This window comes from Suillus discolor (genome assembly GCF_016758755.1).
Source record: "Suillus discolor strain FC423 chromosome Unknown F5147scaffold_16, whole genome shotgun sequence".
Taxonomy (NCBI): Eukaryota; Fungi; Basidiomycota; class Agaricomycetes; order Boletales; family Suillaceae; genus Suillus; species Suillus discolor.
The window spans coordinates 103,326-115,964 of record NW_024541263.1 but is presented as its reverse complement, the minus strand read 5'-3'; the positions used below and the strand labels follow the sequence as shown (position 1 = coordinate 115,964).

Below are 12,639 nucleotides of genomic sequence, written 5' to 3'. Positions count from 1 at the left end.
AGCTTGATGGAGCGGACTGCGATGACGCTGGTGACTTTGGCATGATCATCCACAACTCCCTTTTCTGTACCATTGTGAGCTTGACGTCCTTCCCGACGTACGGCTTCAGCTAATTTCAGGAAGACAATAGATGGGGGGAAATGTTGGAGGGGCGGATATACGTGTGCGACCAAGAGTCAGATACAAATCAAGAGAATAACAAAGCAAAAGTAGTCAGAAAAGTAGCAAATTGATAACACCTATACAACATACCTCGCTGATTTTGATCTCCTCTATGCTTGGCGCGACAAATACCCGCACTTTCTCGTCCAGTAAACGGTACTTCGACGCGCCTCGGATGACATGTTTGCCTGGGGCACCCGTGCGGTGTCCACCAGGGAGAAAGGCCTGTCTAGTTCCTACGTACAGTGTGAGCGTTGATATGAGAGGACCGGTCATTTAGACAGAAACCATAATTAGAGACAGCCCGACACAGATGAGAAATTGACAGCAAGGTGTGTTCTACTATTCCAAGAGAAAGAAGTTGCTTGGCTCACCTTTATAGAAGTCCTTGTTCCCCCGCTTGGGCGTCAAAGCTCGCCGCGAAGCTTTCGAAAGACAGACAGCCGTGAAGAACATTGATGAATTGCTTCGGGTCTGTTAAACTTGGAGACAACTTCCAATCAGTTGCTTACATAATCAACTCGACTCAATAAACCTGCAATGAAATTGTTACGTGTTCGCGTGGAATCCTCAAGGGGCGAGTTGGCTTTACAGAATAAAGGTTTCCACGCGCAGACGAATGAAGTCGTACTCTGTAGCGGAAGCAGACTCGGAGGTTGTACTACCTGATAAGTACAGTTACGATGCCAATGGCTACCAGTAGTAGCTTTTTCGGTATCCCATGCGCATAATATTGTTAGATGATCATTATGGGAAGACACTCTGCGTTCCACAAAGGAGCTTGACACGTTCGCGCAAAAATTGAAACTTGAAGCCTGAAGCTAACATTGCTTTGCTGTCGTGGGGTGTCAGGCAAGCAGCTGTGAATTGACCCCAAACAGATAACACCCAGGAGCTCCCAAACCCTCTGCACTCTCGTGGGGAATGCCGTACTCATGCGAATGCAGGAACAAGTTTTTTCCTCTTTAACCTCTGGTTGACGGCAGATCCGGTGCCCGGCTCAATCTAAACGTTGTCGAGTCATATCATTATGCACCAGTCCGTCCTAGTATATGGCGAACCACGCGGCCATGAATGTTAACTCCCAGGTAATGGACAGCTCACAAGAATAAAGAAGTGATTGTCGCGTGGACGTCGCAGTACTGTATCAACAAGAAATGACCGGTTACGGTAGGCATGACATTATGTGGGCCTTGCTCTCGCGAGGACAGCCCATACAAGCCCAGGTACATCGTTTTCCATGACGTGTGTATCCACTACGTCTCCGATTACGCATTCCTCGACACCTCCACCTGTACCTCGGCCAAGCGGCACGTATTAGGTATGAACAGGAGCGTAATACATACCTCACGCTCATGCACGCGGAAGGTGAGGCGCAGCTCGTTGTCAGACTCACTATGTGCAGAGAGAAGTGAAACGAGCGCATGACAGGTTGAGGTTGCGGTCGAGAACCTGCGTGAACGGTGAAATCAGAGAGTTAGAAGTAAGAAGTAGTCTCACACTAGAAGTTGCGCACCAATCATGCAGTCCAGCCACTCTTGCCCTTTCACCTGTGCCGATTTCCACAGCCTTTTCTGCCTCTGCTCTAACACTCCTCAGCTGTCCCAAATTTTATCTGCTCTCATACAATAGCAATCTTCTCATGTGCATCTGCAAGTTCCGCGTCTAGTGCTTGGATCTCTTCGACCTGACCATCAAGTTGCTGGTTCGCTGTGGTTATTGTTAAGAGACAATGGAGACGGGCCTGTCACAACCGAGTAAGTGATAAACGTGCATCAAGTATCTTTTGTGAGAGCGTGGATGCTTGATGAGTGAGGGCTTGTAAAGAAACTTGAGCTTCCTTAGGAAAGACTATTATTGAGGTCCGAGGATCGATGGTTAAATCGCTAATAAGTCAACTAGTCACCATCCATGATTTGGACATGTAGAACACACACGATTTGTGCTTGGACATCACTCTAAACAGTCTTAGGATCTTTGAGTCCCAGAGCGCCATCTACACCGATCCACTCTTCAATGCCATAGAGAACCTACTTTCATAAATGAGTGAAACATGGCTTGTGACCAGCCTGGCATGAGAGCTACTGCAGGCACACCCATTCATAAATATCCCGTGGAACAAAATTTAAACGTGTGACTTGCTGCCATGGCACAAGCAACAAAAAATAGCAAAAAACCCAGTAACTTTGACATCACGACCTACCAAATGATTAGAGAGGTGGTATAAATATATTTTACGTAGATGCATCTGGCGGCCCCCACACATACATACACCATGCAATACAACAAGAGTGACTAGTGAGGTATGGCGTCCTCCCGAAACCAAAGCAGAGGCGCAGCTAGCAATTATAACAACAATTCGTCATCGTGTACACTTGCTTTTAAAACACTTACTTTTTACTTCTATGCACAGCGTACTATTCATCCATCCATACTGAATAGCTCATCATCATCCGCCGTAACAACAGGTTTGCTAAGTGGGCTCTGTGCGTGCCAGTTCCGGTTGCCAGGCGTGCCACGCTGGATACCTAGCGGTGAGCCTTGTGTTGGCGAATGCGCCAGGCCGCTGTTCAGAGGCGACCGCGACGTTGCGGCAGCGGAGTACGACAGGCGCGAGAACATCGACTCCAGGCCTGCCATCGAGGTCGAGAGAGGCATTCCTCCCACATCTGCAGCGGAAAGATGGTCACCCTGGGTGGCAGAGCCCCCAACCCAATCCTGGTTGAGGGAGTATGGGTTGTTGTTGGAGCCAGGGCTGAAGGCTGCGGCAGAGGAGGGCGACATCGTCATTGGGAGTGCGTGGATACGGGAGTAACCTGCCGCAAGCCCCTGCGGCAGACTCTGCCCCGGTGCGTGCGCTTGCAGAGCTCGGATGGAGGGGGAAATAGCAGCTGGACGCTCTTCACCCTCACCAAATGGAATAGGCCGTCCAGATGCATGCTCATCGAACGGCGTACGATGACCACCGAGAGAACTGATCCGCGGGGGGGAGAATGAGGTTGGGGGTGGATTCTGAGGGGTGGCTGGCTGTAGGGGGGATCCAGCAGGTCGGCCAAGACCAGAAGTGGAACGCTGAATGCCACTTGGCTTTGAGTTAAGGTAATACTGGTGTAAAGAAGGGAGAAAAGCGGCCGAAGCATTGGATGGAGAAAGAAGGGAAGAAGATGGGTTCACGTCTTCATTAGTGAAGGAGCGACCTCCGAAGCCGCTTGAGGATTTGAATGAACTGGGTGTCCCGACTGCGAGATTGAATCCATGAGATGTGTCAGGAGAGCCAGGAAGGCCTCCGGTCCGCTCTGCCCAGATAGACTTTACGTCACCGAGGAGAGAGGTGGCAGGCACGGAACGTGAATAATGGTGGCGGGAACCCTCCGCTTGCGAATGTGCAGTGAGGAAGGGAGGGTCAAGACCAAGACCATTGTTGTGTACCTGAGTAGGGCGGACAGAATTCGTACGCGACATTCTGCGAGAACGTTCCTCGGGGGTCAAAAGGTCATTAAGGGAGCTTGGCAAGAACTCCTCTAGGTCTTCGTCTTCGACAGCAATCTCGTGATCGAGACCACGCATATTAAGACTTCCGTCCCCACGATTGACAACTTGCGAGGGGACAGGACCAAGCTCTGTCTTCCACGTGCCAAGAGATGCGGCGAGCCCGGAACGATGTTTCGTGTCCAGTATCGAGGGTTTGGCATCATAGGATTGGAATACAGTCTGAGACTGAGCAGGCAGCGTGGATGAGACTGGAGCAGCAGCAGGCGATGTGCCGGGTGAAAATCCATTGGCAAGTCCAGTGCGGGGAAGGGAGCCACGTGGCGGGGATCCGATGGGACCAAGATCCGCGGAATCTGTGGGACGATGTGATAGACCTGGACGTCGCGTACTAGGCATGCTGAGGGGAAGTGTTGGTGGGGAGGGACTTTTGCAGTCTTCCTTAAACTCGCTAGCTTGAGCGGGTGCTGGTGACTCGGGTTCGAGTGGTGGCGTAGGTCGTCTCTGAAGAGGTGCTGCTGGCAACTTTTCCGTATCATCTGGGAGTGAGAATGAAGCGAAATCGGTATCTTTGAGGGGTGGGGCGGGTGCGGATGGGGAAATTGTGGCCTTTAACGGCATGGAAATTGGGGGACGAGAGGAAGCGCTGAGAGACCTCGTAGGAGCTGTGGAACCGGAAAGAAGACTTCCACGAACATTCCCCGCGGCGGAGGCGCCTCCTGAACCATTATGCGCATGAGGATCTTTCCTGACACTCCTCCCTACTTTTGAGCTATCTTTTGGACCACCACCTCCCGCAGCGTTAGCAGCGAGCTGAGCCGACTTCTTATTTTTCCTGTCCATAGACATACTCTGGCCAGGAAGAACATGTGCTAAAGCACACTTGTGGCCAAACTTGCAGTTTCCTTTGACGAACCATGCGCAGACGTCCTTCTGCTGGCCAGGCTCTTGGACGTTATGGGAGAATGGACAAGAAGAGCCTGCTGTGCAAGCGCCGACCTTGAAAAATTTACAAGGTACATGAGAGAGATCTTTGGCTAGAAGAGAGAAGATTAAGTCTAGGAGGGGAAGAGGAGAGGAGAGTTATAGTACACTTTGAAGAAGACTTTGACTTGTGAGATTTGTCCTTGTCCTTGTCACGGTCAGAATCTGGATACCTCTCAGCCTCATGCTCTGAAAGTTTTTCAGAATCCAATTTTTCGTTAGAAGGCATGATCGAAGGGGATTGAAATAAAGAAGGGAGGGGGAAGGAGGAGCACGGGACGAGTAGGAGAAAACCTGGGTTAGAAGGTGCCTTGGCAGGTCCTTGGAGATTGCTCGTTAAAGGAATTAAATTATTATCATATTGATTGATAAGCCATCAACAATATTAGCCGGTTAACCCCCCTATCTTCTGCCCGATCTCAACCCCCCAATATTAACCTTGTTATTGTTCAGTATCATGTAAGTATTGTCCATCTATCTGGTCATCTATCTTCCGTGAACTAAATTGCAGACCATGGATCTCTCTCTTGAGGATTTTTGTGCCGATAAATCTTACCGGGTTCTCGAGCTCATCGGAGAGGGAGCATACGGTATCGTCTGGTATTGTTATATCCTGTCTGCGTATTACAAGTCAACTGCTCACTTTCCTCTCAGTTCAGCAATACATCATCCTTCCCAACGCAAAGTAGCTATAAAACGCATAGCGCCATTCGATCATTCCATGTTTTGCCTTCGAACATTACGCGAGATAAAGCTTCTTCGTCACTTTCGTCACGAGAATATCATTTCCATCCTCGATATCCTCCAACCTCCAAGTTTCGATCAATTCAGAGAGGTATACCTCGTTCAGGAACTCATGGAAACCGACCTACATCGCGTCATACGTACACAGCAACTGAGTGACGACCATTGTCAGTATTTCATTTATCAGGTACGTTGCAGAATACATATACGCCAAGTATAAGCCTTGGTACCGAACAATTTCCCTTCTTTCTAGGCATTACGTGCCTTGAAAGCACTCCATTCCGCAGATGTTCTCCACCGAGACTTGAAACCTTCCAATTTGTTATTGAATGCCAATTGCGACCTCAAGGTACGTACCGTCAACTTCATGTAACGTACGTGCACAGCTTTAAACACCCCTTAGGTATGCGACTTTGGTCTGGCTCGTTCAGCCCGACCGCCGCCAAATGTTGCTAATGATAGTAGCACTTTCATGACCGAGTATGTCGCGACTAGGTATGATCGACTATCAATTCTCCACAAAATTTGTCATGACCAACCCGGCATCTTAAGATGGTACCGTGCACCTGAGGTCATGCTTACCTTCAAAGAATATACTCGTGCGATTGACATGTGGAGCGTCGGCTGTGTCCTCGCCGAAATGCTTAGCGGGAAACCTCTATTTCCCGGACGTGATTGTATGATTTTCCCCTTCATCCCTTGCCCAGTTACTCACGCTTCCTAATCCTCGTTGCCACATCAAGGTAAGTATAATCCAAATCATGCACACATTTTATGAACCCCGTGTCGCCCCTCAACCTTGTTAAATTAGATCACGACCAGCTATCAATTATATTAGACGTCCTTGGCACACCCTCTATCGATGACTTCTATGCTATCTCTTCCCAGCGATCAAGAGAATACATCCGTGCACTGCCGTTCCGCAAGAGCAAACCATTTTCCCAGCTGTTCCCAGCCGCCAACCCTCTTGTGAGTTGTCACCCCATTTCCCGACATCTGACATCTTTGTCCACAACAACTGAGCCATTATTTTCCACAGGCAATAGATTTCTTAGAGAAATGCCTAACATTCAGCCCAAGACGACGGATAACTGTCGTCGAGGCTTTACAACACCCTTACTTCGAAGTCTGTAATTCCTTCTCAATCATTTTCCCGCTGACCACACACGCGACAGCCTTACCATGACCCTGATGACGAGCCCGTAGCCGACCCCATTGATCCCTCATTCTTCAACTTCGACAACGGCGAGGCTCTAGAAAAAGAGGATCTCAAAGGTACGCCGAGATGCCACTGCATTGTGTCCATTCGTTGAGAGAAGCTTCAGTACTTATTTACAAGGAAATCACAAATGCGCAAGCATCCCAGTCATCACTCTTGTTGGCTAAAGATGCCTAAATGTATTCGATATTGATACCCTCTAGTGTAGCGTCGTATTCAACGGACCTGATGTATGTGGCACAATATCACATGGATGTAGCAAGAAATTCGAAGGCTTGACACGGGAGCTGCTATTCAGGCATCTGGAGTGCTACGCATGGCAGTGAGTATGTGGAGTGGACAAAATATTACCTTCACGTACTCGGCTCCATGAGGTTCTTGTAGATGCCTGATGAGCCATTCAACCATAGCACCGCGCTAATTTCCTTCGCATTGTTAGCATAGGTTGATAATTCATACTTCGTCGGTGACCGATTTTGGGCGTTCTTATGGAATGCATTCTCTGCATGCGCAAGTCCTCCTTATGCACATGCTAACTGCAATGCAAACGAGTACACCCATAACTTGCGTCACCGGTAATTACGGTCACTCCTCCCGACAGCGTCGCCTCACAACCCGAACCCCAACGTGTCCAAAGGGAAGCTTGACTAGTATGATAAACGATAAACATATGATCAATAGGTAACGTAATCATCATTGCCTACCACCACGCTCAATTCATGGCACCGAACTCCCGTGTCAACTCGATATCGACTAGTCTCTTACTACTCACGTCACGGTATCCAATGCGAAAATCTCATGGAAGCTTTGAGATATTGGTTAAGAACATGTTGCATCCCTAAGATTGCTCGATGATTTTTAGAACCGGCAAACAGACCAAAGGACAACATGGTAGGTACTTTAAATTAAACGTTTTACCTTCAGTGACATCACTCTAGGTCGCCCTCTGACGCAAGGCTTGACCCATCATCATCACTGGGCATGGCATGATTGGGATTCCGCACGAGAAGATCCTCAGTGCTCCTAGCTGCATCTTCTAGATATGAGATATTGAAGCACACAAACAGAAATACGAACCTTTTTCTCTGCGTGATGTCTCATAACTCTCCTGGAGCTCTGCAATGATAGTCTCCTGCATCACGACAACTTCTTCTGCCGATGCGCACGTTTGGTATCGTTTGAGGTATGGACTGCCACCAATATTTGAATCAGGACAGAACAGCATGATCATAAAAGGACTGTACCCATTAACTTTCCAGAAAGAATCGCCCCACCCAAACGAACTGAGCAGGGTCTCTGCATGCTGATTGAACCCTGTAATGTAGAAAGTTGCTGCGAGTGCCTCGACGCAGTTCAGCCGCCAAGGCTTGCCGTAATTGGTGGGGTTGGTAGCAAGCAAGTAGGGGACTACCAATAACTCATCATCGACCAAAGAGACGTGTAAGATAAGAATGGACCTACGAAGCCGTTCGTGTGGGCTGGCAATTTTCGAGAATGGGACGTCATCTATGCGGGCCCAAGAACATTCGACAACGGCAACACCATCTCGTACAACGATTTCTTTGTCTGCTGGACTCACGACGAGGGTCCCTTTTGGACTGGTGGAAAAGATTGATGTTAGTGTAAATGGACGTTTGAAACAGGTAGACGCACGATACGACCACGCCTCGAAATCTGGATCCCACCCTCAGCTCCGTTATAAGACCGAGGCGGGCGAGTTTCTTCCCAGAACATCGGCGTGGATCACAATGGTCGAAGTCCTTGATTGTTTGTATTAGAAAAACGGCACAGAGCGATTGGCACGTTAACGCACCCACATCGCCACGGGTACATCGATGTGCGGTCGCCCGGCTGTGCGCTCATGAGTGGTCGTTTGACTACCTTGTTAAATCACTCGCATTCATCATCTTCACCTGAGGAACGATTTGAGCTGTCATCTTCGATAATGCTTGAAGGCTTGGGGGAGTCCTCGGGGAAGCTAGACAATGACTGGGATTGCTGAGAGGTTCTCGCGCTCTTATGTCGTTGTGCACGTCCACCACGTCTTGGTCTGTTCGCACGGGAGGACGGAGCATTCGAAGTATTCTTTTTGCCCATGATCGTGTGTACTGAACTCTTCAAGCTTTCGAGTCCAAAGATGCCTTCACACGATGCGCATCAAGTCGGTGATCGCTGCTAAAAACCCGGACGGAGTCGGGAGTACCGGCGGGCGAGAATCGGCAAATTCCGGGCAGGCTAGTTTTTGGTATAAACCCATACTAGTAGTACCACTGTGCAGCTTACGTCCTTCCCCTTCTCCATTGCTACTGCTGTCGACATCGTCAATGATTTCGCGTACTACAATACGGCGTTTTCCAAGTGTCTTTGGCACTACTGGCGCTGCTCGCTTAACTCCAACAATTGTACACCGGACTTTAGCTACTCCCGCAACACCGCCTTCTCCGAATGACCCTTTCGCAAACGGCACCAATGCCTACTACGCAGAGGAGATGTACAGAATTTGGAAACAAGATCCAAAATCTGTTCATGCTTCTTGGAATACTTATTTTTCTGGCATGGAACATGGTCTCCTTAGCGCCCAAGCCTTCCAGCCACCCCCAGGCCTCATTGCACCCCCTGCGGACGGTGCCCCTGCGCTATATGCCGGTGGAGGTTCTGAGCTTGATGATCATCTGAAGGTGTGGATCCTGCTCTCTGCTATGGTGGTGGGTGGCTGATCGCCTGTAGGTCCAACTACTTGTGCGGGCTTATCAAGTTCGTGGCCACCATGTCGCTGAACTGGATCCCCTCGGCATTCTAGATGCTGATCTCGCAGATGTTAACCCTCCCGAACTTGAACTAAGCCGATACGGGTTCAATGAGCGTGACTTGGACAAGCAGATTGCTCTTGGACCAGGTATCCTCCCTCATTTTGCGACAGAGGACCGCAAATCGATGAGTCTAAGGGAGATCATTGCACTTCTCAAACGGATATACTGCGAGTGATTTTTCTTTATTTACCTGACCAAATTTCTCATTTTCTCTGTAGGTGGCGCGGTGGGTATTCAGTATGTTCATATCCCAGACAAGGAGCAATGCGATTGGATAAGAGAGCGTGTCGAAATCCCAAAGCCTTGGAACTATACAGTGGAGGAGAAACGCATGATTCTTGACCGTCTTATCTGGTCAGAGTCGTTTGAGAAATTTATCGCAAGCAAGTACCCGAACGAGAAGCGTTTCGGTCTGGAAGGCTGTGAAGCGTTGATTCCCGGTATGAAGGCGCTCATCGACCGATCTGTCGATCATGGTGTCAAGCATGTCACAATTGGCATGCCTCATCGTGGTCGTCTTAATGTTCTTGCCAATGTCATTCGCAAACCCATTGAAGCCATTCTGAACGAGTTTTTGGGTACGGATGTCGACAACCCAGCGGGCGACGTCAAGTATCACTTGGGTGCAAATTATGTTCGCCCAACACCGTCTGGCAAGAAGGTCTCTTTGTCACTTGTTGCCAACCCATCGCATCTAGAAGCCGAGGATCCTGTTGTCTTGGGCAAGACCTACGCCATACAGAACGTGGAGGGCGATGAATCCACTCACAACACTGCAATGGGTGTGCTGCTGCACGGTGATGCCGCATTCGCTGGACAGGGAATCGTCTACGAAACCATGGGTTTTCACAATTTACCCAACTATGGTACTGGTGGTACCATTCATCTCATTGTGAACAACCAGATTGGTTTCACTACCGACCCTCGTTTTGCGCGTTCCACTCCTTACCCTTCCGACATAGCCAAATCCATAGATGCCCCAATCTTCCACGTGAATGGTGACAACGTTGAAGCTGTCAACTTTGTCTGTCAACTCGCGGCTGATTATCGCGCAAAATACAAACGTGATGTTGTCATCGACATCGTTTGTTACCGTCGTTACGGCCATAATGAGACGGATCAGCCCCATTTCACTCAACCCCGGATGTACCAGGCGATCGAAAAGCAGCCAACACCACTTACCCAGTACGCGAAATTCTTGGTCGGCCGTGGGACCTTTACTGAGAAGGATATCGAGGAGCATAAGAAGTGGGTCTGGGGGATGCTGGAGAAGGCAGCCGCTGCGGCAAAGGACTATGTTCCGACTAGCAAGGAATGGCTATCCGCATCTTGGCAGGGTTTCCCTTCGCCTCGACAATTGGCAGAAGAGACGCTGCCAACTCGTGCGACAGGTTCTGATGAAGAAACTCTCAAGCGCATTGGAAAGGCCATTTCATCATATCCTCCTGGTTTCACCCCGCATCGCAACCTTGCTCGTATCCTTGGCGCCCGTGGCAAGACCGTCGAAGAAGGTCACAACGTTGATTGGTCAACAGCTGAGGCTCTTGCATTTGGCTCTCTGGCGCTCGAAAAGATACACGTACGCGTTTCCGGTCAGGATGTGGAGAGAGGTACATTCTCTCAGCGACACGCTGTCATCCATGACCAGAAGAATGAACAGCAGTATATCCCTCTGAATGATCTCGGTTCAAATCAAGCTCGGTTTGTTGTATGCAACTCATCGTTATCCGAATACGGGACTCTCGGATTCGAATTAGGCTACTCGTTGGTTTCACCGAACTCTCTCACTATGTGGGAGGCGCAGTTTGGTGACTTCGCCAATAACGCCCAGTGCATCATTGATCAATTCATCGCATCTGGCGAACGGAAATGGTTACAGCGCTCTGGCCTTGTCATGAGCTTGCCACACGGGTATGATGGTCAAGGTCCTGAGCATTCAAGTGGAAGGATTGAGCGCTTCCTGCAACTTTGCGATGACCATCCTAACGTCTTCCCCACACCGGAGAAAGTCGAGAGGCAACACCAAGATTGCAACATGCAAGTCGTGTATCCGACGTACGTGTATCTTTCTAACTCTCATGAGGCCACTGATCTGATGGGTTGCCTCAGTACCCCCGCTAATTACGTAAGTTCTGCCCTTTGGCTTCGTGAGTATCCCACTGAGTTTCTTGTAGTTCCATGTTCTTCGTCGTCAAATTCACCGCGACTTCCGCAAACCACTCATAATCTTCTTTTCAAAATCACTTTTGCGCCATCCCAATGCTCGTTCGGATCTTTCGGAGATGATTGGCGACACTCATTTCGAACGCTATATTCCCGATTTCCATCCTGAACACCTAGTGCCTACTGAGGAAGTGAGACGTCACATCCTCTGCACCGGTATGTTGCACTGTTTGTTTGGTTGTCGAGTGAACTCAACACGGGATTAGGTCAAGTATACCAAACACTCATCCAGGAGCGTGATGCCAGAGGCATCAAAGATGTGGTGATCAGCCGAATTGAGCAGATTTCACCTTTCCCCTACGACCTCGTGAGTCAGTTTCTTTAGGTCGTCCACAGGGTTTTATTAACTTTTACAGATCACTCCTCATCTTGACAAGTATCCCAATGCAGATATACTCTGGTGTCAGGTAAATTTTTGCGTCAACTCCTCGTATTCCAGCTAACTTGTACGGTAGGAGGAGCCATTGAACAATGGGGCGTGGACTTATGTTGGACCTCGTATTCTGACTGCCGCCAACGAGACGCAGTACCACAAAGGCAAATATCCGTACTATGCAGGAAGGCAGCCGACAGGCTCTGTCGCTACAGGTAGCAAAGTAAGTACTTGGTTTTTGATTGTCTACTCGCTCTAAGTCACACGACCAGGCCCAGCACAAGAAAGAGATCGAGGAGTTCTTGGCCGCTGCCTTTGCTTAATAGTGTAATGCTCAGTGACAATAATATATATATATATATCATAGCGGTGCGCGAGCGCCGGTCTCTTTTGACTTGCTGGTGAACCTTGGCCATGGAGGCATAACAGTCATCTATCTCAAGTGTATTTTCAAGACTGAGAGTTAGTAACCAGATTAGCTATAGCCTATAGGTAACATTTCACCGAGAATATAAACTCATTCATACGTTCGTATGGGGCACCGCGGAAGTTTCAACTAACTGCCGTTCTAGGTGTTCTAGGAGATAAACCTGCTTTCTAAGTAGCTACAATTGTCAAATTGTCAATGGTTGTTG

The 12,639-nt window shown here is 49.1% G+C and overlaps 6 protein-coding genes across 6 annotated transcripts; 2 read left to right on the top strand and 4 right to left on the bottom strand.

Moving 5' to 3' along the window:
• Nucleotides 1-213: 213 nt before the first annotated feature.
• On the bottom strand, nucleotides 214-618 carry F5147DRAFT_572950 (uncharacterized protein; the record flags this gene model as incomplete). Its single annotated transcript, XM_041431125.1, has 2 exons — nucleotides 214-398; nucleotides 537-618. 2 exons carry the CDS (start codon nucleotides 616-618, stop codon nucleotides 214-216), a joined length of 267 nt encoding a protein of 88 aa, XP_041294981.1.
• A 726-nt stretch (nucleotides 619-1,344) lies between these two features.
• F5147DRAFT_651052 (uncharacterized protein) lies at nucleotides 1,345-2,116 on the bottom strand (the record flags this gene model as incomplete). The annotated part of the gene is made up of 5 exons (XM_041433507.1): nucleotides 1,345-1,454; nucleotides 1,559-1,614; nucleotides 1,679-1,761; nucleotides 1,790-1,872; nucleotides 2,098-2,116. 5 exons carry the CDS (start codon nucleotides 2,114-2,116, stop codon nucleotides 1,345-1,347), a joined length of 351 nt encoding a protein of 116 aa, XP_041294980.1.
• Nucleotides 2,117-2,256: 140 nt separating this feature from the next.
• Nucleotides 2,257-4,962, bottom strand: F5147DRAFT_684795 (uncharacterized protein). The gene is made up of 3 exons (XM_041436632.1): nucleotides 4,744-4,962; nucleotides 2,557-4,688; nucleotides 2,257-2,501 (listed from the first exon to the last, which is right to left on the bottom strand). Exons 1-2 carry the CDS (start codon nucleotides 4,862-4,864, stop codon nucleotides 2,584-2,586), a joined length of 2,226 nt encoding a protein of 741 aa, XP_041294979.1. The 5' UTR covers nucleotides 4,865-4,962; the 3' UTR covers nucleotides 2,257-2,501; nucleotides 2,557-2,583.
• A 134-nt stretch (nucleotides 4,963-5,096) lies between these two features.
• On the top strand, nucleotides 5,097-7,078 carry F5147DRAFT_684792 (kinase-like domain-containing protein). Its single transcript, XM_041436631.1, has 9 exons — nucleotides 5,097-5,235; nucleotides 5,290-5,566; nucleotides 5,633-5,728; nucleotides 5,783-5,874; nucleotides 5,932-6,056; nucleotides 6,191-6,348; nucleotides 6,419-6,505; nucleotides 6,555-6,654; nucleotides 6,705-7,078. The coding sequence occupies exons 1-9, from the start codon at nucleotides 5,150-5,152 to the stop codon at nucleotides 6,773-6,775; spliced, it is 1,092 nt and encodes a 363-aa protein (XP_041294978.1). The 5' UTR covers nucleotides 5,097-5,149; the 3' UTR covers nucleotides 6,776-7,078.
• Nucleotides 7,079-7,247: 169 nt separating this feature from the next.
• On the bottom strand, nucleotides 7,248-8,766 carry F5147DRAFT_684787 (uncharacterized protein). The gene is made up of 7 exons (XM_041436630.1): nucleotides 8,497-8,766; nucleotides 8,412-8,449; nucleotides 8,252-8,358; nucleotides 8,060-8,196; nucleotides 7,843-8,005; nucleotides 7,676-7,788; nucleotides 7,248-7,631 (listed from the first exon to the last, which is right to left on the bottom strand). The coding sequence occupies exons 1-7, from the start codon at nucleotides 8,693-8,695 to the stop codon at nucleotides 7,528-7,530; spliced, it is 861 nt and encodes a 286-aa protein (XP_041294977.1). The 5' UTR covers nucleotides 8,696-8,766; the 3' UTR covers nucleotides 7,248-7,527.
• Nucleotides 8,767-8,859: 93 nt separating this feature from the next.
• On the top strand, nucleotides 8,860-12,610 carry F5147DRAFT_684776 (thiamine diphosphate-binding protein). Its single transcript, XM_041436629.1, has 9 exons — nucleotides 8,860-9,276; nucleotides 9,326-9,575; nucleotides 9,627-11,463; nucleotides 11,518-11,533; nucleotides 11,583-11,787; nucleotides 11,838-11,938; nucleotides 11,988-12,038; nucleotides 12,087-12,227; nucleotides 12,277-12,610. The coding sequence occupies exons 1-9, from the start codon at nucleotides 8,923-8,925 to the stop codon at nucleotides 12,325-12,327; spliced, it is 3,006 nt and encodes a 1,001-aa protein (XP_041294976.1). The 5' UTR covers nucleotides 8,860-8,922; the 3' UTR covers nucleotides 12,328-12,610.
• The last annotated feature ends 29 nt before the right edge of the window (nucleotides 12,611-12,639 follow it).

Excerpts from the sequence above, each read along its gene's own strand:
- F5147DRAFT_684795 (XM_041436632.1), bottom strand. The coding sequence starts at position 4,864 with ATGCCTTCTAACGAAAAATTGGATTCTGAAAAACTTTCAGAGCATGAG. Across the intron at positions 4,689-4,743 it reads GTCAAAGTCTTCTTCAAAGT|CCAAAGATCTCTCTCATGTA; the intron begins GTACTATAACTC and ends TCTCTCTTCTAG.
- F5147DRAFT_684792 (XM_041436631.1), top strand. The coding sequence starts at position 5,150 with ATGGATCTCTCTCTTGAGGATTTTTGTGCCGATAAATCTTACCGGGTT. Across the intron at positions 5,236-5,289 it reads GGAGCATACGGTATCGTCTG|TTCAGCAATACATCATCCTT; the intron begins GTATTGTTATAT and ends CTTTCCTCTCAG. Across the intron at positions 5,567-5,632 it reads GTCAGTATTTCATTTATCAG|GCATTACGTGCCTTGAAAGC; the intron begins GTACGTTGCAGA and ends CCTTCTTTCTAG.
- F5147DRAFT_684787 (XM_041436630.1), bottom strand. The coding sequence starts at position 8,695 with ATGGGCAAAAAGAATACTTCGAATGCTCCGTCCTCCCGTGCGAACAGA. Across the intron at positions 7,789-7,842 it reads TCTTTCTGGAAAGTTAATGG|TCCATACCTCAAACGATACC; the intron begins GTACAGTCCTTT and ends TATTGGTGGCAG. Across the intron at positions 7,632-7,675 it reads GACATCACGCAGAGAAAAAG|ATGCAGCTAGGAGCACTGAG; the intron begins GTTCGTATTTCT and ends CATATCTAGAAG.
- F5147DRAFT_684776 (XM_041436629.1), top strand. The coding sequence starts at position 8,923 with ATGATTTCGCGTACTACAATACGGCGTTTTCCAAGTGTCTTTGGCACT. Across the intron at positions 9,277-9,325 it reads AGCTTGATGATCATCTGAAG|GTCCAACTACTTGTGCGGGC; the intron begins GTGTGGATCCTG and ends GATCGCCTGTAG. Across the intron at positions 11,788-11,837 it reads ACGTCACATCCTCTGCACCG|GTCAAGTATACCAAACACTC; the intron begins GTATGTTGCACT and ends ACACGGGATTAG.